The sequence below is a fragment of the Zalophus californianus genome, chromosome 11 (genome assembly GCF_009762305.2).
Source record: "Zalophus californianus isolate mZalCal1 chromosome 11, mZalCal1.pri.v2, whole genome shotgun sequence".
NCBI classification, from domain to species: domain Eukaryota; kingdom Metazoa; phylum Chordata; class Mammalia; order Carnivora; family Otariidae; genus Zalophus; species Zalophus californianus.
In genome coordinates this window covers 62,814,590-62,836,979 of record NC_045605.1, presented here as the reverse complement: position 1 = coordinate 62,836,979, position 22,390 = coordinate 62,814,590, and the positions used below count along the sequence as shown (strand labels likewise).

General features: G+C 38.5%; 1 protein-coding gene across 2 annotated transcripts in view; it reads right to left on the bottom strand.

Annotated features, from left to right (window-relative positions):
- Positions 1-7,872: 7,872 nt before the first annotated feature.
- ZNF215 (zinc finger protein 215) overlaps positions 7,873-22,390 on the bottom strand; it is a 27,100-nt gene continuing 12,582 nt past the window's right edge. Inside the window, exons 3-6 of one of the 2 annotated variants that reach the window (XM_027580097.1) lie at positions 21,741-21,826; positions 19,619-19,751; positions 19,209-19,304; positions 7,873-9,708 (exon numbers count right to left, since the gene is read on the bottom strand). In XM_027580097.1, the coding sequence (XP_027435898.1) occupies positions 8,768-9,708; positions 19,209-19,304; positions 19,619-19,751; positions 21,741-21,826 (1,256 nt within the window). In that variant the 3' untranslated portion in view covers positions 7,873-8,767. Of the gene's footprint in view, positions 9,709-19,208; positions 19,305-19,618; positions 19,752-21,740; positions 21,827-22,390 lie in introns of those variants that run through there. The other variant, XM_027580096.1, reaches the window with a different exon arrangement.

Below are 22,390 nucleotides of genomic sequence, written 5' to 3'. Positions count from 1 at the left end.
ATAAAAATTAACTAAACACATAAGGTTTACTCATAAAAACCAGTAGTTTCCTAAATTCTTGCTATAATCAGAAAATATAATGGGTAGAAAAATGTATGGTTTATAATAACAAATTTCTAAAAAAGAACAAGTAAAAATATAGATGAAAATAAAAAATGAAAATAAAAGAGGACTTGCATAGAGAAGTCTTACAAGTTTTTTTAGAGGAAATGTTCCTAAGTTAATCTATAGATTTCAAATTTCATCAAAACTCCAATGAGATTTGAAATTTTAAATCTAAAGTCTTTTAAGAAAAACAGACATTGGAGAAGAGCAAAGATAATTTGTAAGATCAATGAGATTGCCCTAAAATAAAAAGTAAATGATATACTGAAATTAATGGAGAACTTGATTGTACATTTGAAAAACGTGTTCAAAATGCTTGGTAAATCACTTAGAAACAGACCAGCAGATGGATAACATGTAATAACATTTTTAGTATATATGCATATATACTTTACATATTAAAAAGATCTATGAATAGGAAAAGGATTATTCAGTAAATGGTGCTAAGAAAATGATTTAACTCTTTGGTGAAAAACAAAATTGGGTTTTCATGACATACATCGTATATATATTGTTCTAATATCTATTAATTAAAGCACAGGTTTTCAGGCAGACTTCCATGAATCTCCATGTGGTTTCATGAAGGCTGGTGTGTCAGAAATGAACTACAAATTTAACCCCATTTTTATCTGATTCATATTCAAGATTAGCATAAGATTTCTTTCTAAAGAGGGTTGTGCTGCTTTAACATAAATATTTAAAATTCACCAAAGTGGGTTTTTATATGGTTGAAAACATGCATACACATATGCATTTTTTGAAAATTAGATAAAAAGGAAGAACTCAGAAAAAATACCTAAGAATTTGGCCACATAAAATTTTCTAAACTGTAGGTGAAAAACATGGAAATCAGACAATAGGAAAAATATGTCATGATTATGACAGTTAAGAACTTTTATAAATTAATAAGGAAGATGGACATCTAAAAATTGGCAAAGGACATCACCAGATTAAAGCAATAAAATACCACTTCTATTAATTATAATAGCTATTTTCAGTGAGAGTACAGAGTGATCGACACGTATACACTACTTACAATGAGGATATATTGATAGACTCTGGAAAGCTATTTGGCTAATCATAAGCCTTAAAATTGTTCATATTTCTGACTGATTTCATGTCTAGGCATATATTTTTTGGAAATAGCTTACACATTATTAGAGCAATTCTATTTCCAAAGAACAAAGACCCACTTAAGTTATGTAATTCAAAAATAGAGCTATATAACATTCATGTTTTAAAATCTCCCAGAAAAAATCCAAGGACAGAAGCTTTCATATGGGAACTTGCTCTAGAAAGCCATTCGACAAAGCCACTCTCAAAAACTTGTTTCTCTTTCAGTAGCCTCTCCTCTCTACATACTGACCTCCTGTTTACTTACTCTGCAGGTCTGGAATTGCCACCACATCCATGAATATATGTTTTTAAATTCTATTGCCTACCACTGATTTGTAACTTCCTTCTGGGTCTCTATTCACATTTCTGAGTGGGAGGAGATGATTGGCTCAATTTTCATTACTACCTCTACACAAGCCTTAGAGGCCAGGCTAAACCACAGGCTACTGGGAAGCCTTTGGATTGGCTAGCTTTGTATCAAATGTTCACTCTGGTCCCTTCAGACATGCCCAGGGATGGGATAATAAGGCATATAACATGGCCCTTGGGGGCTCATGTTCCAAGAGATTTCCCCAGAAAGTGGCAGGTTTAAGCCTTCTGAACTACATTAGAACACACAAAGATAAATAAATGTTCAAGATATTTATTGCAGTATTTTTTATGCTGCACTCCCCACCCCCAAATAGGGGAAAGGTCCTGTATGTGTAATGTTATGCAGTCATTCAAACTTGTATTTTCCAAGAATATTGTAATGATAATATACTTATGGTGTTAATTGAAAACAAGATATAGAACTGTATATGGGTAAGATTCTATTTATAATATATATATATTTATATAGATATTCCCACGGGGAAAAGTTGGAGATTATATATATATGCATATATATATATATATATATATATATACACACACAAAAATGTTACTAGTCGATCTATTTGATAGGATGGATTGTGGCTATCTTTATGTTCTTCATACTTTCCTGTATTTTTCATATTTTTATTGGTGTTTTATTTTCATAAATAAAATCACATTTTTACATACAACTTATTTAAAATGCTAATGATTACATGATATTCCATTGTGTTACTGTACCATAATGCTTAATTATCTCTATATTATCAGGGATTCAGACTTTTCATTTTTATATCAAGAATTTAACTGCCATGTCATCGTGTATGAAGTTTCCGATTATTTTTGTCAACTTTTATAATTTTCTACATTCAATTATTGGATTGAAATATAGGTCACAGAAGTGTAATTTGTGCAAAGAAATGAAATCATGAAAATAAATGATGTAGACGACTGGCTACAAGTAGCCTGACACTGATGGCATAGGAAGTGTGAAATTGGAAGGAGAGGTTAGAGGATGGCCCGATCATGAAGGACTTCCTGAGTCAAGTTAAAAAAATTTGTTAGTCATGAAGAAACAAAGAATCTTAAAGGAGGGTGCGATACTATCGTTTTGGAAAGATGACTTTAACAACAGTGTGGAGATTGGGTATGTTGTAGAGAGAGGGGAAGAGAATGAGCAAGAATGGAGGCCACAAGACCATTTAGTACACCACTAGGTGGTGTCATTGAGTTTTGACAGTAGGAGATAGTTGCCTTTTTTAATTGTTCGTTTTACTTTTCCCTTGTGTGCTCACCAGCGTAAATTTGGAAAACGTACTAAAAAATGAGGTTAAGTGAACTCTACCTCTGAAAGTAATAATACACTATATGTTAATTAACTGAACTTAAATAAAAAAAATAAGGTTAAAGATAGCCTGAAAAGCCACTGAAGGGTCTTAAGAGACATGATTTAACTTTAAATTTTAACAGGATCACTCTGAAGGCTGTGAAGAATTGACCAAAGGTAGGGGCTAGAGGCAAAGCAAGGATTCCACTTAGGAGGTATTGCAGTAATGCCTACAAGAGATAAGGTGTTAACCTAGTGTTAACAGGGGAGGTGAGAGAAATAATCAAATTTTGGATAGATTTTGAGTATGATGAATATATCAGAAGGTAGTTCTAAAATTGGGCTTTGGATAGCATTTTAATATGTAAAAAGAAGACCAAAATAGTTCACAGACAGGAGGAACTGCTTGTAAAAACTTGTAGTTAAGCAAATAGGGTTTTAGGAAGAGTGAAATTATTGTCTAGATTAATGATTTCATTTTGGAGTTTGAGCTACTCCTACAGATGTAGGGTTTTTTAAATATGGATAATATGAAGTTCAAATTGTGCCAAAGGACTAGTCCAGCCCAACCTTGGGTAGGAGTTAGGGTGTGATTCCAATCTTAGTCCGAATAAACTGAAATAACCTGGGGGGAAGGCAGTTGGGTATTTCAAGCAGACTGAGCAAAATATGTAGTCTTAGGAATAAGTATAGCCTGATGGTTAAGAGCTAGGTTGCCTGAGCTCACATCAGTTACTATGAAAAGAAGGTATATTTCCACCTAATGTCAAATTAATAATCACTGGGTCAGTGTGAACTAGGAGTAAGGCAGACTGTCATCGGGCCAACTATCAAGAGTCAGGCAAATCTGCCAGAAATGCCTACCAAATTAGTTAGATCTTAATACCTATTGAGTATAGTATTAGGCTTATGCAATCCACTCCAAAAGGTAAAGTAACACTAGCGTGTGTTTTTGTTCATCTTCGCAGGTTCTAGAACTTATAATACGGATTGCTATGAGTCATTTGTACAGGTGTCTTTTACTAAACATTACCGTTAACTGTCAAATGAATTCTAACTTTAACATTTTTTTGAAAAAATTCCTGGTGAACAGTAAAAAGCACTGTGGCTCAAAGATCTAAGACTAAGTTTAACCTAGGGTCTGACTTTTATCGATGGCATGGTATTGGGACAATCATTTGACTTCTCGGAGTTTAAGCACACTCTGCGAAATCATAACAGTTTAATGTCATTTTAATTTCACAGTCACTTCAAGAAAGGTCCTAGTAAGCGCACACTATAGTCAAGAGAAATCGTGGCTCAAAAAGGTTCGCGATTAGCCCGAACACACCAAGTGGAGAGGCCCAGCGAGCAGGAAACCACTAAGTCTTCAGACACCATATGGCAACGGCTTTTATGGCACTGGGGACTAGAGGTTTCGGTACACTTCCAATAACAAGTGCAAGAGAAGAGAAGCCCAAAAGTCAGAACGGTTACCCGGTTTTCCCGGGAAACCTTGTCAATTCCAGGACCGCAGAGTGGAGACGAAGGTAGAGGTGGTAAACCGACCCAGCCAGCTGAACCCCATCGCGCTTGCGCAGGAGGACGGACGCAGCCGCAGACCACCACGCAGGCTCCGTGACATCCCACTTCCGGTTTCCTGTCCCGCCCAGGCCCCACGGGGGCGGTGTCTTCCGGCCGGGATAAAAACTTTTTTTTTTTAAAAGATTTTATTTATTTATTTGGGAGAGAGAGAGTGAGAGACAGAGAGCACGAGGGGGCAGAGGGAAGAGGGAAAAGGGTTAGAGGGAGAAGCAGACCCCCCGCTGAGCGGGGAGCCCAATGTGGGACTCGATCCGGGGACTCCAAGATCATGGCCTGAGCTGAAGGCAGTCGCTTAACCAACTGAGCCACCCAGGCGCCCCTGGCTGGGATAAAAACCCTAAGGCTACCTTGGCTTGAGAGTCCTTTAAGGATGTTGAGTACTATTGCTGTGGTGGGCTCACCATTCGAACCTTCCAGCCTGCCCTGACCTCTCACACTAGAGGCGCTTCCAGGGCAAGCAGAGATTTAGGCTTGATTTGTTTTTGTTGATAGGATGAAGCTACGAATTGTAGAATTGCACTTACCGTAAATTCTTGCAGCTCTTGGGACTGCCTACAGTGAGCTCAAACCACTAGGGGCTGAGCCAGGCGGATTTTATTCTGGAAATGACGGGAGGAGTTTGGAATCCAATTCCTTAAGGATGTGGGAGTTCGGATCACTTTATAGTGTCTCTCCTAGAGAAGTGGTCTCATAAGACTGCAAAGGGGACTGTCTTTACACTCTGGCCCCTCTCCCTCTTACACATTTTCATTCAGAAGTCAAACCCACTGAGATGTTACCATTTTGCCTCAATGAAGATGTAAAGGAAAATTCTGTAACACGATTTTACTCACTTGCTAGACTGGTACATTGTTAATGTCTATGACAACTGTGGATCTTTTTTTTTTTTTAAATAGCCTAGTTCAGCCATTACAACATCAAAATGAAGTAATGGGGGCAAGAATAAACAACTTGGATATCAAGGAGTACCTGGAGAAGATTGATAGAGCAGAACTGGTATTGGTAAATTACTAAATTCAAAGCTCACACCTATAAAGATGATAGCAAATAGAGCCCCATCAGGGGCCACTAATCATAATTCCATCCTAATTCAGTGTGAACAACAAAGTATTTTTTTTATTCAAAGAAATACACAAATTTGTGGGTGCCTGTGTTGGTTAAGGGACTGCCTTCGGCTCAGGTCATAATCCTGGAGTCCCAGGATGGAGTCCCACATCAGGCTCCCTGCTCAAGGGGGAGTCTGCTTCTCCCTCTGACCCTACCCCCTCTCATGTGCTCTCTCTCTCTCTCAAATAAATAAAATCTTAATATATACAAATTTGAAAAAAGTACTGATGTTATAGTGGTGGGATCATTAGTATTCATTTAAAAATGTCTTTGGGGAGGGGCACCTGGCTGGCTCAGTTGGTTAAGCATGAGATTCTTGATTTTGGCTCAGGTCATGATCTCAGGGTCCTGAGATCAAGTCCCTCATAGGTTTCCACACTCTGCGTGCAATCGGCTTGGGATTCTCTCTCTCCCTCTGCCTCTGTGCCTCACCCCTGCTCACGCACAAAGTAAATAATATCTTTAAAAAAGATGTCTTTGGTTACGTCGTTTTACACTGAGATGTAAAAAATAAGTGGTCAGGTCTATTTCCTACTCACATTCAATACTATTTGTTGCCAGCCAGTATGCTTCTTACAGACTAATTGTCCCCCCAAGTCATACTAAGTAGTTAGGGAATACAATCCAATAAATAATTGTAATAGAATTCCCTTAAGTGCTGTAAACGTATAAGTATGTGGAATTTAGTACAAAGATTTTGTCTTTGGTTGTCAGAGGTGGCTTTCTAGAGAAAGAAATCTAGTTAAACTTGAAGGAGTGAAAATTAGCTAGATGAAGAGGAGGTCTCCATGAATAGGAAATATATGGAAAACCCTAGAGCTAAGCACATGCGGTGGATGGGAAGCTGGAAGCTGCTGCATGGCTGACACATGGGAGTACAAAGGGTGTGGTGCAAGAGAACATTAGAACATGAAAGCCAAGGTAAGTCGTTTCAGAGTTTAGATTTCACCTAAAAGGTTCACGGGGAGTATTTGAAAGGTTTAAGCATTTGTGTGCAATAATCAAAATTTGTATTTCAAAAAGATCCTCTACTGGCATTTTACAGAATTTCAAGGCACAGACGCTAGTTGAAGTAATGTGAGAGAAAGGATAGTAACCAGAATATAAATATAGCACCAGTAGGGATATACGCAGAGAGATACAAGGAAGAGTGAAGATTTGGTGAGCATATTAACTAAGGGTAGAGGGCAACCTGTGGTACAAAAGAAAACAACAAAACCAGGAGCTTCTACATGACTGAAGTTTCTTTCTCTCTAACCAACTGGAGGTAGATGGGTGGCCCAGGATTCCATTCCTAATACTGGCTTCCACCTGTAGTCCACTGCAGTTACAACAGTTTTCACAGTTCTCCAGCCAGCAGGGAGAGGGAAAGGTGTCAGGAGAATAGAATGATACCTAGCTGCTTGAAGGGCAAGACTTGGAAGTGACATACATCACTTCTGTTCACATCCCATCGACCAGGACTTACTAACAAGAGATAAATTTAAAGTTGGGTGGCTATGTGGCCAGCTAAACTTCTGGAACAATGAAAATGAATAAATATAATATATAACTAGCAGAATGCCTTAGTAATTCATGGGATATGGCATATGGGCACAGAGACAGGGGGCCATTCCCTCCACTGAGGCTGAATGGCAAAGATCTTCCTATTTGTGCCTTCTTCAGTTTCTTTCATCAATGTCTGATAGTTTTCAATGTACAGATCCTTCATCTCCTTGGTTAAATTTATCCATAGGTATGCAGTTGTAACTGCATAAAAAGAATAAAATACCTATGGATAAACTTAACAAGAAGGCGCAAATAAGGAAGATCTTCCATGCTCATGGCTTAGAAGAATACTGTTAAAATGTCCACATTACCCAAAGAATCTACAGATTCAGTGCAATCCCTATCAAAATCCCAATGGCATTTTTCACAGAAAAAAAAAAAAAAAATCCTAAAATTTGTATGGAACCACAAAAGACCCTGAACAGTCAAAGCAATCTTGAGAAAGAAGAACAAAGCTGGAGGTATCACACTTCCTGACTTCAAACTATATTACAAAGCTATAGTAACCAAAACAGTATGGTACGGGCATAAACACAGACACATAGATCAATGGAGGAGAATAGAGTGCCCAGAAATAAACCCTCATATATATGTGGTCGATTAATTTGCTACAAAGGAGCCAAGAATATACAATGGGGAAAGGATAGTCCCTTCCATAAACAGTGTTGGGAAAACTGGACAGTCACATGCAAAAAAGGACGAAAATGGACCACTCTTATACCGTACACAAAAATTAAATAAAAAATAGATTAAAGACCTGAAACCATAGAACAAATGAACATAGAATAATTTTGCACATTAACTAATTGTAAGTGTTCACACTCCAGTATACCTTTTCTGTTTTTGAGTAAGATATGAGCTTTAACCAAAAGCCACCATCCTCATTCATTGGGAATCTCTCCAATATGAATATTTTGGGGCAGATTAAATTTTTTGGCTCAGGATCTCAAAGGTAACTTACAGAAATAACTTATAGAACAAAGAGGAAACTAGTGCACAGAGTATTAAGACACTTTATTGACCTCTTAATGTTTGGAATAAATGACAGACCCAAGACTATGGATGTCCCTTGGCCTAGATCCCAAAGAGTACTTTTAAAAATGCAGATTTGACGACTATATATAGAATCCACTTCCCACTGCAGTTGATAATCCTCCTCCAGTTCTAGTCCCCACTCAGCACTAGGACGGCCAAGGATATTATCATGGAGTAATTTGCCACTCCTGTGGTCTCTGCCATTAATTCAGAAAGTTCAGTCCTTAGAAGTATTCCTATATTCTTGTGAGCTCCTGGTTTCTCATGACCTTCTTGTAAGGACTGAAAGTTTGAGTTTTATTAAATATCAATTCCAAGGGTATTGCTTGGCTCCTCCCTAATATCTACGTCAATAAATCATGTGAATATAAGGATGCCATAGGTCCCATTTATGAACTAGGAATGATGATGGCAATGGATATCAGAATAATGATAGGCAAAGACTTGTATGGTGATACATTTAACTCATTGTGGCTTGTGGCTTCATTTGGGAACATATTCCTACCCAATAACAGATTTCTCTCCAATATTAGTTCTGTCATAGCGATTAAAGAAGAATCCCTGACCCATGTTTTCTTGCATTTACTCTATTCACAGGATTCCCTCTAGTATAAATTCATTGATGTAGTTAATCGTGGGTTTCTTCCTTTTACAGGACTTCTCTTGAGTATGAAGTTTTTGGTGTTTTTTAAGATTTGAACTCCTGTTGAAAGTTTTCTCACATTCCTTACATTTGAATGGTTTCTCTCCTGTATGAATCATTTGATGTCGAATAAGGGAAGAGCTTCGGCTGAAGGATTTTCCACAGTTAACACATTCGTAGGGATTATCTCCAGAATGAAGTCTTGAATTTTTATTACTGTCTTCAGTCTCACTGAAAGCTTTTCTACATTTATTGCCTTCACAGACCTTTGCTTCAGTATGAATTTTTTGATGCTTAGTAAGGTTTGTACGTCTGTTGAAGAATCTCCCACATTCACTACATTTATAAGGTTTCTCTCCTGTGTGAATGATCTGATGTCGAATGAGGGATGAACTCCGGCTGAAGGCTCTCCCACATTGATAGCATTCATAGGAATTCACTAAGGTATGACTTTCTGGGTGATGAATATCTACACTCAGGCTCAAGGCATTCCCACATTCATTATATTCTGAATATTGCTTACCTGAGTCTAAATTAAATTTGAAGTTAGTTTTAAACTTACCACATTTTGAGGACTCTTTTCTCATAGGAATTCCTTGCTGTATACCCAAAATTGAATTAACTGACTTAACATCTAAACTTTTCTTATTCTCACTACCTTCAAAGTTTCCCACCTCAGTGTTCACTGTCTTATGAACAAAAGCTTCTTCTGGCAAATTTATGTCCCAGTGTTCCTGGTTCCTATATAACCAATCATTGCTCATCCAAGCATCTAAAGAAGGGGATCTGCTTTTGGTCGGTCTTGTCATAATCACTCCAGGAGGTGATTCTTTTCCAGAAATTCTCTGCTTTGGAACTGAATCTTGGTTTTCTGAAATTACCTCTCTGTCTAAAAAGAAATAAAAAATTCCATGAACTAGAAGAAGGGAAATTGTTTAATTAGGAAAGGGATGCTAAACCACATAAAGGAATATGCATATTTATAGGCCTTAAATACAGAATGGAAATGTGAGGTGAGATTAGAAAAAGGAGAATTATAGAAGAAATAAAAGGGATAAAAGTATTAAAAGGGAGGTTAGGAGATCATAAAATATGAGAGCTATTCAGGAATATTAGAGAGAATACATAGGGCTTGGGAAAATATCCAGCATATGAACTGGGATAGGGTGGCATATCATAGTTCAAATTACTACTGGTTCGTAACTAGTCTGTGTAGGTTATACCTAACCTTCCTTTCTCTAGGATCTTGCCTTTGTCTCTGTTAACCTATGCTGTTCATCAATAATAAATACACCCTTCTAAAATAGCAATTTAATCATATCTTTAAAAACATGTCTACATTTACAGGCACCACATCTTCACTATGAAAATGCTTTAATGGTGGCGTCTGTACAGCATGTGACGTCAAGACAGGAAGGAAAGCAAGTGTACAGGCACCACATCTTAACCAGCTACAACAAACTTGCAATCAGTGCTTCTATTTTCCATACAAGCTGCAATTATTCCCCATATTTAACAAAGGCAGAAAGAAAAAACTATGATGAGAAGTAGCAAAGAAACCACCCCTTTTCCTGGGCTCAAAATTGCTCCTGATTCTAACGGTGCTATGTTATTTTTCTGTGTATTTCCTAGAACTCAAAATTTTACCTGTTCCAGGTAAGATTCAGTTCTCTCGTTTTTACCCATCTTCAGTTTGTTTCATTTAATGTCTTACTTTCCTTCTCAAAATTCCTTTCTCACTTAGTTTCTGTATAAATATGTCCAATATACTATATATTCTAGCAATTTCTTAATAACTAAATTTCACTGACTCCCATTATCCTTCCGCACATAACTTGTTTTATCTAATGCTTTACTTCTACACTTTATTGGAAGCCAAAACACATCTTCAGCTTTGTATCTCACATATTTTTTTTTTAAGATTTTATTTGTTTATTTGAGAGAATGAGATACAGAGAGTACGAGAGCGGGGAGGGTCAGAGGGAGAAGCAGACTCCCCGCTGAGCAGGGAGCCCGATGCGGGACTCGATCCCAGGACTCCAGGATCATGACCTGAGCTGAAGACAGTTGCTCAACAAACTGAGCCACCCAGGCGCCCTCAAATATATATATATATATATATTTTTTTTTACCTGTCTCCAAGACAATGCCACTTGGCTATCCTACTACTCTCTTCCAACTCAACAAATGAGACTGAGAATTTCCTCTTTCATGTAGAAAGAACTTCCCTCAATGTCCTCAGTTGTTCAGTGAGTCATTGTTCTTCTAATATTTACACTAGAGTCCACAAAGAGATCTTGAATAAACATTGCTCTTTATCCCTTGTATCTCTAATCTGCCCTGAGGTACTATTATTTTATGAAATGACTTTTGCCTCAAAGCAGCCCCACTGATGCATCCAACTTTGTCAAATACCTATTAATTCAGCCTGATTTAGTCTAATTTCTAGCAGAAATTATCTGTCTGTATAATACACTGGAAACTAGACTATTAAAACAATCTCCTAGAGCAGAGCATAGGAATATAATGAGAGTACTGACTGTAGTTTGCCTGTTTCTGCCTCACCAGTGTATACTGGGTGTGTAGGCAGATAACCTGTAATTTAATTCATAGGTCTTCAGTGAGAGAGAAACCTCTTCAAACCTAGACCTAATTTAAGTTAGATGGTAAGATCCTGGACTTCAAGCCTGATGCCATAATGAGATGAGGTCTCTTAGGAGACAGTAAATGTATTTAACAAGGGGGAAAAAATAAAAGAAATAATTTGTGGCCAGAGGACAGACTATAGTAGATCAAAATGGCTGCACATTCATAAAAAACCCACAGCTAACACTGTACTCAAAGGGGGAAAAACTGAGAGCTCTTCCTCTAAGATCAGGAACAAGACAAGGATGTCCACTCTCACCACTGTCATTCAACATAGTACTGGAAGTTCTAGCAACAGCAATCAGACAAGAAAAAGAAATAACAGGCATTCATATTGGTAAATAAAAAGTAAAACTCTATTTACAGATGACATGATACTATATAAAAAAAATCCTAAAGACTCCACCAAAAAACTACCAGAACTGATAAATTAATTTAGTACAGTTGCAGGATACAAAATATACAGAAATCTGTTGCATTTCCATACTTTAAAATGAAGTAGCACAAAGGGAAATTAAGAAAACAATCCCAATGGGAGAGGAGGGGAGGGAAGGGGAGAGGGGGGAGGAAGCTAACAGTCCCATTTACAGTTGCACCAAAAAAGAATAAAATATGTAGGGGAGGTGGGTGGAGGGATGGGGTAACTGGGTGATGGGCATTAAGGAGGGCACCTGAAGTAATGAGCACTGGGTATTGTATGAAACTGATAAATCACTAAATTCTACCTCTGGAACTAATTATATAGTATATGTTAAGTTGAATTTAAATCAAAAATAGAAAAAAATGTAAAAAACAGAGGAATAAATTTAGCCAAGAGTCAAAGACCTATACTCTGAAAACTATAAAACGCTGATGAAAGAAACTGAAGATGACACTAAGAAATGGAAAGATATTCCACACTCATGGATTGGGGGAACCAGTATTGTTAAAATTTCCAAACTACTCAAAGCAATTTACATATTTAATGCAATCCCTATCAAAATACCAACAGCACTTTTCACAGAACTAGAACAAAGAATCCTAAAATTTGTATGGAACCAAGAAAGACCTTGAATAGCGAAACCCAATCTTGAAAAAGAAGAACAAAATTGGAGGTATCAAGACATACTATGCAAACCTGTAGTAATCAAAACAGAATGGTACTGGCATAAAAAAAAAAAAAAAAAGACACGTAGATCAATGGAACAGAGAGCCAGAAATAAACCCACAGCTTTATGATCAATCTATGACAAAGGAGGCAAGAATATACAATGGGAAAAAAACGGTCTCTTCAACAAATGGTGTGGGGAAAACTAGACAGCTACATGCAAAAGAATGACACTGGACCCTTTACTTACACTATATACAAAAATAAACTCAAAATGGATTAAAGACCTATATGCAAGACCTGAAACCATAAAATTCCTAACAGAAAACATAGGCAGTAATTTCTCTGACATTGGCCATAGCAATATTTTTCTAGATAGGTCTCCTTTGGCAAGGAAAACAAAAGCAAAAGGAAACTATTGAGACTACACCAAAGTAAAAATCTTTTGCACAGTGAAGGAAACTATCAACAAAATAAAAACAACCTACTGAATGGGAGAAGATATTTTCAAATGATATATCCAATAAAGGGTTAGAATCCAAAAGAAAGAACTTATAAAACTCAACACGAAAAAACAATCCAATTAAAAAAATGTGCAGAGGACCTGATAGACATTTTTCCAAAAATAGACATTAGATGGCCAACAGATACATGAAACAATGTTCAACATCACTCATCATCAGAGAAATGTAAATCAAAACCACAATGAGATATCATCTCACACTGGTCAGAATGGCTAAAATCAGAAACACAAAAAATAAGAGTGTTGGCAAGGATGTGGAGAAAAAGGAACCCTCTTGCACTGTTGGTTGGAATGCACACTGGTATAGCCACTGTAGAAAACAGTATGGAGTTTCCTCAAAAAATTAAAAATAGAAATTCTGTATGATCTAGTAATTCCACTAGTGGGTTTTAGCCAAATAAAATGAAAACACTAATTCAAAAAGATATATGCAACCTTATGTTTACTGCAGAATTATTTACAATACAGAAGCAACCACAATGTCCATTCATAGAGGAATAGATAAAGAAGATATGATATATATAGGGGTGTGTGTGTGTGTGTGTGTGTGTGAAGAAAGAGAGTCTTAAATATAATGGACAAACTGGTGCTTGCCAGAGGTAAGGTGAGTGGGGGGAGAGGTGAGGACAGAAGAGGATTAAGAAGACACTCATGATGAGCACGGAGTAATGTACAGAATTGTTGAATCATTATATTGTACAGCTGAAACATAACACCAGATATTAATTATACTTGAGTAATAAAAAGAAATAGATGTACATTCTTTGGCACCCTCCCATAGAGAAGTGGGGTTTTTCTTCCTCTTGAAAATGGGCTACTTCTGTGACTGCTTAGCCAACAGAATACAGTAGAAGTGATACCATGCCACTTCTGGGCCTGGCCTTTAGGAGACTGACAATTTTGAATTCCTCTCAGGATAGTCCCAGAACCTGGCTGGCATGCTATGAGAAGTCCATGCCTCAAGAAGAGGCCACATGAAGGTGCTCTGGTCCACAGGACCAAAGTTCCCAGTGACAGCCAGCATCAACTTCCAGCCATGTGATGAGCCATCTTGACCATCCCATCCCAGCAGAACACTGTATCCTCAGTCAACATCATATGGATCCTGAGAACTCCTACGTCAACTCACAAAATTGTGAATTAATAAAATGATTGCTGTTTCAAGTCAGTAAGTTTTGGGGCAATTTGTTAGAAACAATAGGTCACTGAAACAGAAGTTGTTCCAGAAGTATTTACTAAGTGACAGAGTTCCTAAATGTATTTCTCTAAACAAATCTCTGATGTTCTCTTATTTCTAGGACTCATTTTTCATATAACTTCTTTACTCCTATTTTTAAAGTCACTTTCATGTATTTTGTTATTTTCAAATCACTTAGTTCTAACATATAGGAAAGCTACCAATATTTTTATTTTATATCTGGCCACCTTACAAAACTCTTAACAGATATAATAGTTTTGACAATGAGTTTCTTGGATTTTCTAAGTAGAAAGTTACCGTTTACAAATAATAGCCTTTTTTCCTCTCTTCTACTAATTAAATTTCTCATTTTTTTTTCATTTATCAGTGACATCTTTCAGGTTAACATTAAATAATTATAGGAACAGTCTTATCTACTGATTTTAGTGGAAACACCACTGTTTATCTTTACACCCATGATTTGTTCGCCTTTTGCACTAAACAGATTTTGAGTCAATGTGTTATTCTTATTAATCCCAAACTCACAAACTATGCTTTACCTACAAGACTTTGTTCCTGTCTCTAAACTGAAACAAAAATGAACACGTTAAACCTGAGCCTGTCATCCCAATCCTGGGTGCCTGCTCACAACTCCCCTGGAGACCAGCCATGCCAAACCATCTCTGCCTTTCCTTGGCCTAGGTGAGTTTCCCCCCAACTTCTCAAATCATTCCAATGGCTTATCTGTGTTTACAGATTAAAATCCACAGGATTCTTTTTTCACAGGTTTTGACCAGTTAATTAAGCTGTCCAAAATTTGGTTTTATATTCTCTATCCAAATTTACCTTAAACTGTTTTTAATAACCTTGGGTCATTAGCACTTAAATCTAGATGTGCCTCTGATCATCTGATGAGCCTTTAAAGAACATATGTGTATGTATGTACATTTCATGTGGCTATGCTAGGCTTCTCACAAACGGCAATGTCAAGCTAGCTGAAGTAGTGGCTGCTAACTTCCAAGAGAAAGAAGTGGCAGCTCCAGGTCCTATTACAGGCTAGACCTGGAACCAGCAGTGTCACCTCTGCTCCATTTTCTTGATCCAACAGTCCGCTGAGATTCAAATGGCGGGCAAACAAAGTCTGCCTCTTTTTTTTTCTAACTGAAATATAGTTGACACACAGTGTCACATTAGCTTCAGGTGTACAAAGGCTACATCTTGATGGAGAGAGTGACAAAGATTCTGCAGCCACCTTTAATCCACTGTAGTCTATTAACTGTTTTGGTAAATAAGCTACATTTACTGAGGTAAATTCTAGGTAAATTCCAGATTGACTTAAGTATTACTTAAATGAGGAAATAGATGAAATCAGAACAAAATCAGGAAATATATTTCTACTTTGGGTATGGAAAAATTCTTATGCCTAGAACTAACAGATAGAAAGCACTGGGGGGAAGATACGTGATAAAATAAATTTAAAAATATATATGGCAGGCACCACAAACAAAATAATAAAAAAACTTCAGTGATATTTCATTTGCTGTAACTGTGATCAATAGTGGGAATTTCCATGAGATCTTACTTAAAAACCTCTAAAGTCTTAATAAAGGACATAAAACCATTTACTGATCACAAATGACCAAAACAAATAAGATAATTTTTACCTTTCTCAAAATCCAATATTTATCTATCCAGTTTTTTCCTTTGGTTCCTATAAATGTGCAAAAGCTTGAGATATAAAGGTAGGGCAAAAAGAGACATGGTCCCTACCCTCAAGGAACATAAAGCCTAATGTGGGAGATAAAGACTTAAACAGATGCAAGCAAAATATAATTGTGATAAATGCTAAAAAGATAAGATTATGGTCGTATGGGAGAATATAACAGAAAAAAACGAATCAAGACAGACTTCCCTGAGGAAATGTAAACTCTTTGAGATCAGAAGGAAGATGAGGAATTAACCAGGCAAAGAACAGAAGAACGAGCATTTTATGTAAGGAAACCACATGTACAGAGGCCCTGAGATGGATGGCAAGCCCCACTCAAGGGACATCTGGAATGTGTGTCGTGTGGAACTCTTTTCTCTGCAGTCCTCCAACACCTATCAGAGTGCTTAGGACCCAGGAGATGCTAATACACATTTGATGCTGATGGGAAGCAGAGCAGTGTGGTTTGTGTACAAAGAGTGAGGGGAGGATGCAGTGTGAGGCGAGACTGGAAAAATAGGTGGGGACTAGTGTATTCTGAAGCAAGCAAAACTGCAGTCAGCATAGCGATTTAAGCAAGTACGTGACAGAATTTGATCTTTTTGATTGCAATGTGGCTCAAACACTGGAGTTGGGGAAAAGAGCAAAGAGGCATGGCAAGATCTTTCAGTACGATGAATTAAGAGAATGCAGGGATAGCTGAGATGAGAGACGGTGATGGTACATGGACTAGGGTAGTGGCACTACAGATGGAAAGAAGTGGAGACATTCAAGGGATATTTAGAAAGATAAAACCAAGTCTTAAGTGAAGGAGAAGTTGTGTCAAGGATAATACACTATACTTGTGTAACTGGATGGATGGCAGTGCCATTCGCTCAGGGAACAGTGGAGGAAGACTGGAAAAAGTTACGATTTTGGTTTTGTAGAGCTGGAGTCATCTTTAAGACATCCAAGAGAAATGTCACGTGTCTATAAATTTTTCAATTCGGAGAAGAAGCCTGGGCTGGGGACACAAATTTGTAAGTCACCTGCACATGTGTAGTAAGTGAAGCTGCAGTTGTGGATGTGATAACCTAGAGAAGAAAAGAGAGTAAGAAAAGAAGACAAAATGAGACCACATGTCGAGAAACTCTGAAATTAGAGCTAGAGAAAGAGAAGTCTCCACCAGACTGAGAAAGGCCAGAAAGAGGAGGAAAATAGGATGCACTATAAGAACCTATGACTGTTTTAAGAGTGAGGAGCAGGTAATGTAAGACAAGGAATGAAAAAATATCCACTGGACTTAGCTACAAGAAAGTCTTCTACAACCTTAGTAAGGACTGTTTCAGATGGAGATCTGGAATAAGAACTAAACTGGAATGGGGTGAGGAATAGAAGGTGAGGAAATGAGAAAAGTAAAAAAATATTTTGAGAAGATTGGCTATAAAGAGGTTCGTTGAGAGAAAAATTTTTTAAATCAGTAATGACCTGAAAATGTTGAAAAACTAATGGGAAGATGAGGCAGAAATGGTAAAAATGTAAGTGAAAGAAGGCAGGGAGAAATGGGGTCCAAAGGAAAAGGGTGGGGGGGTGGGGGACTTTACCTCAGAAAGGAAGAAATTGAATAATTTGGCTATCAAATCAATAAAGATTTCAGTAAACAATAGGGTGCTAGACTGATAATAAATAGATAATACGTTATTAGTGACAGTATGGATTGGTATAACCTTTCTGTAGACAATACAGCACAATGTAACAAGACTGTTAAATATATTCATGCCCTTTGATGCTGAAGTTTCTCTTCTAACAAGGTATATCTTATGTAGAACTTATCAGATATGCCTGAAAACTTGGCAACAACCTGAATGGCCAACAGCTGAGGGGGAATGGTTAAATATATTATGATACATGTATACGATGGCATGTTACATGTGAATTAGAAACCACATTTTCACACACTATTTAGTGACACAGGTAATTGCCTATGGTATCATATTAGGTGAGAAGAGCAGAATATAAAGTAGCATATCCCTGATGATCCCAATTTTGGAAAAAAACAAATCTTCACAAGCCACAGAGACACATCATCACAAAGAAAAAAGTCTAAGAAAATAAATCAAAATGTTAATACTGCATAGCTCTGGGGAGTGAGGTAAGGGGTGAGCTCTATTCCTCTTCATACTTTTCTATATGTACTAAAATTTACATTAAGCACACAATAATTGATCATCTCCCACAAACAAAATGTTAATAAGAACAAAGAGATTACATGAAGGTAGAAAGTTAGGGCACAAGAAGTTCGATAGTAAACGAAGGAAAAATGGAAAAACGAAGATTACTAAAGTCACTCTGTATAAAGTTTTCTTTAAAAGAAAGAATATGATTTCATGCTGGGTTGGCTAATGTTTGTTTACGTAGCACTAACCACATGCCAGGCACCGTTCTAAGGGTGCTACCCATATGACTCATTTAAGCCTCACAGGAATGTAGAGGTAAGTACTGTTATTAACTCCATGTTACAGATGAGGAGAATGGCAGGTAGGTTGCTCTGGGCCACGGAGCTTTAAAAGCGTCTGTGTTCCTCACCTGCAACATTCTTCTTCTTCTTTTTTTTTTTTTTTTAAAGATTTTATTTATTTATTTGAGAGAGAGAGTGAGAAACAGCATGAGAGGGGAGAGGGTCAGAGGGAGAAGCAGGCCCCCTGCTGAGCCGGGAGCCCAATGTGGGACTCGATCCCAGGACTTCAGGATCATGACCTGAGCCGAAGGCAGTTGCCCAACTGACTGAGCCACCCAGGCACCCATCACCTGCAACATTCTTTTGCCTATCCACTGAAGAAAAAGAATCTGTGAACAACTGTTATTAACTCCATGTTACAGATCAGGAGACTGGCAGGTAGGCTGCTCCGGGCCACACAGCTTTAAAAGCGTCTGTGTTCCTCACCTGCAACATTCTTTTGCCTATCCACTGAAGAAAAAGAATCTGTGAACGACTGTTATTAACTCCATGTTACAGATCAGGAGACTGGCAGGTAGGCTGCTCCGGGCCACACAGCTTTAAAAGCATCTGTGTTCCTCACCTGCAACATTCTGTTGCCTATCCACCGAAGAAAAAGAATCTGTGAACAAAAGGCAATGTGACTTTTTTCCTTCAAAGCTTCGGCGGTTTTGTCGTCGCCTCCCCGACTCTTACTCGAAGGCTGTTAACAGTACACTGTGTGTTTAACAAACAGAAGCTTCTTATGGCTGCCTCATATCTCCCTGGTTCTTACCCAAAACAGATGTGCTTGGGATTTCTTGCTCCACTGCCCATCTTCTTTCCTTACTCTCCAGCTTGGAGATCTCAACTGGCTTGTAAAGTAGATGTTCTGTTCATGGGGAAATTGAAAAAACAACAAACAGACACCTCAGCCATTTTTATAGGGAAGAGATTCCATCCCTCAGTAGTTCTCTAAGAGCTGCTGAAAGATAAGGCCAACAGTCACCACGGATCTGGGTACATCTAGCTCTCCAACAGAAAGGACTTCCACTCAGATACACAGCAGGAAAATCTGCGATCGTGCCCAAAGGATATTAGGAAACCCAAACCAAAGTGCCCTTAACCGCTGCAGTCGTCTTCTAGCTTTTAGCAGCAGGTGAAGAGACCACTGACAGGCAGAGGAGGTAAATACACAGAAGCCACCTTGATGCACTGAATTCAGGTTCCTGTAGTTCTCCAGCATCACATCCCTGTACAAGGTCTTCACAGCAGGGTCCAGTTGTCCCCACTCTTCCTCGCTGAATTCCACAATCACATCTTTGAATGTTATTGATTCCTAAAACATTAAATTTTTTAATCAAAGGTCACTCCCAAAAAGATTACTAGAGGAGAAAAGAATCTGGAAAGAACAGGGTAGGCCGTCAGAATACGTAAGAAACTGACAAATGTTTGGGGTTCTAAGTGATGAAAATCAAGTTATACTAGAGGCCTATCAACTTGGCACTCTGTGAGGGCTGCCAAAGGAAAATCAAGTGCAGTCCTAACCCTAAATTAACTTTTATTTTGGTTGATGAAAAACAAAAAGACAGTTGGAATAATTGTGGAACAAAAAATTACTACAGAGTAAAAATACCTGACAGAAGAGGAGTTCAGAAGAGGAGGAGTTTCGGATAGATTTGAGGGGAATTTGTAATGAAGATAGCTAGCAGCAGACGTAGGGCATTTTCTCTGAGAAAGGCAGCCTGCTAACTCATTCCCATTCGGGTCAGGCAGTCCTTTCCTGATTACCCAAAACGAAGTAGCCACCCCCTCATCAGTCTACTGCATTATGTTTCTTTCTCTTCTTTGTAATAATTATTACTACCTGTGCTTGTCGGCCTGTGTGCCTGTCTGCCTCTACTGGCATCACCACAGAGGATTTCCTTTTGTTTCTCCTCAGCAGTGCAGGTCAGACACGACATAAGTATTTTTCTTTTTTTTATTTTTTAAAGAGTTTATTTATTTATTTGACAGAGACAGAGACAGCGAGAGCAGGAACACAAGCAGAGGGAGTGGGAGAGGGAGAAGCAGGCTTCCCGCTGAGCAGGGAGCCCGATGTGGGACTCGATCCCAGGACTCTGGGATCATGACCTGAGCTGAAGGCAGCTGCTTAACGACTGCGCCACCCAGGTGCCCACAACATAAGTATTTAGGAGGGCCTTCACACCGTCATGCGTTGCACTTCCCTCTCTAGCATTCCCAACCTTGTCGTGATGGGCACCTTCAGTCACAATGAAATACACATCTCTCCCCTCCCTCTACTGCAGAGCCAGACAACTCTAAGACATCGGATGACTCTGAGTAAATCATCTATGTTAGTTTTGCCTCCTTCCTCACCTTTTTCCCTCAACCCTCTGCAACCTGGCTTCTTTTTTTTTTTTTTTTTTTAAAGATTTTATTTATTTATTTGACAGAGAAAGACAGCAAGAGCAGGAACACAAGCAGGGGGAGTGGGAGAGGGAGAAGCAGGCTTCCCGCTGAGCAGGGAGCCCGATGTGGGACTCGATCCCAGGACCCTGGGATCATGACCTGAGCCGAAGGCAGACGCTTAACGACTGAGCCACCCAGGCGCCCTGCAACCTGGCTTCTATTCCCACGCATGGTAGTATCTCCGTGATGGTTAAGGGACTGGGTATATTCAGGCTGAATTTTCCTGAATTTTTTTTTTTTTTTTTTTTTAATTCATGAGAGACAGAGAGAGAGAGAGAGAGAGGGAGGCAGAGGGAGAAGCAGGCTCCCGAGGAGCAGGGAGCCCGATGCGGGACTCGATCCCAGGACTCTGGGATCATGACCTGAGCCGAAGGCAGACGCTTAACCATCTGAGCCACCCAGGCACCCTGAATTTTCCTGAATTTTTAAAGCATTTATCCTTGAAATACTCTCATCCTTGGCTTTCAGTGACATGGTATCTTTTTGGTTTTCCTCTACCACTTTGATGCTTTCATTTCAGTATCCTTTGGGGTTTCTTCTGCTCCTGCCTATTCAGTGATGTTACTCAGGATTCTGCCCTTGGCTCCCTTCACTTTTAATTTTAAACATTCTCTGGTGGGCTCTATTTCTATGGCTTTGATTGTTGTCTACAACCCTAAGGGAACAGATGCACAGAAAAATACAAAGATTAAGTATTTTCCAAAGTGTGTATCATCAATTAAAATAAAATAGATCCAATGTCCTATGGGAGAAGTAACAGTCTTACGTCCTTAAATGGACCTATATTTAGCAAAAGTTCAAAAGTGGAAAAAGAAAAAGCAGACCATTACAGTAAAGAGTAGGAATCCTAATTCACCTGAGAATTGCCAGTTAGTGAGTGAGTTTCCATTTTCTCCTTGATGTTCCCCTTCTGGAGGATGACACAATCCTTGCAGGGTATCTCTGAGGAAGATGAAGGAAAACATTAGGGAGACAAGATTTGCCCTGGGGAAACATTTAATGATTATAGTAGTCATTTTAACATGCTATTCATAGGAATCATCTTTAGAGCTTTGGAAAAATAACGATGTCAGGCCCTACCAGCAATCAGAATCTCCAAAGGTGGGGCTCAGATGTTAAAGTTTTTAAAAACTCTAAAAATGGGCACCTGGGTGGCTCAGTTGGTTAAGCGACTGCCTTCGGCTCAGGTCATGATCCTGGAGTCCCGGATCGAGTCCCACATTGGGCTCCCTGCTCGGGGGAGAGTCTGCTTCTCCCTCTGACCCTCCCCCCCTCATGTTCTCTCTCATTCTCTCTCTCAAATAAATAAAAATAAAATAAGAGCTCTAAAAATGATTCTGATATTCTACCAGAAGTTGAAGTATCGGATCAGGGAGAAGAAGGCCAAAATAATATTTTGAGGCTTCATCTGTGGCTACAGCAGATTCCACAAAATAACTTTAATTCTGTCCTAACTAAAGTCTGTAGCTTTGTAGTAAGTTTTGAAATTAAAGTACGCATCCTTAA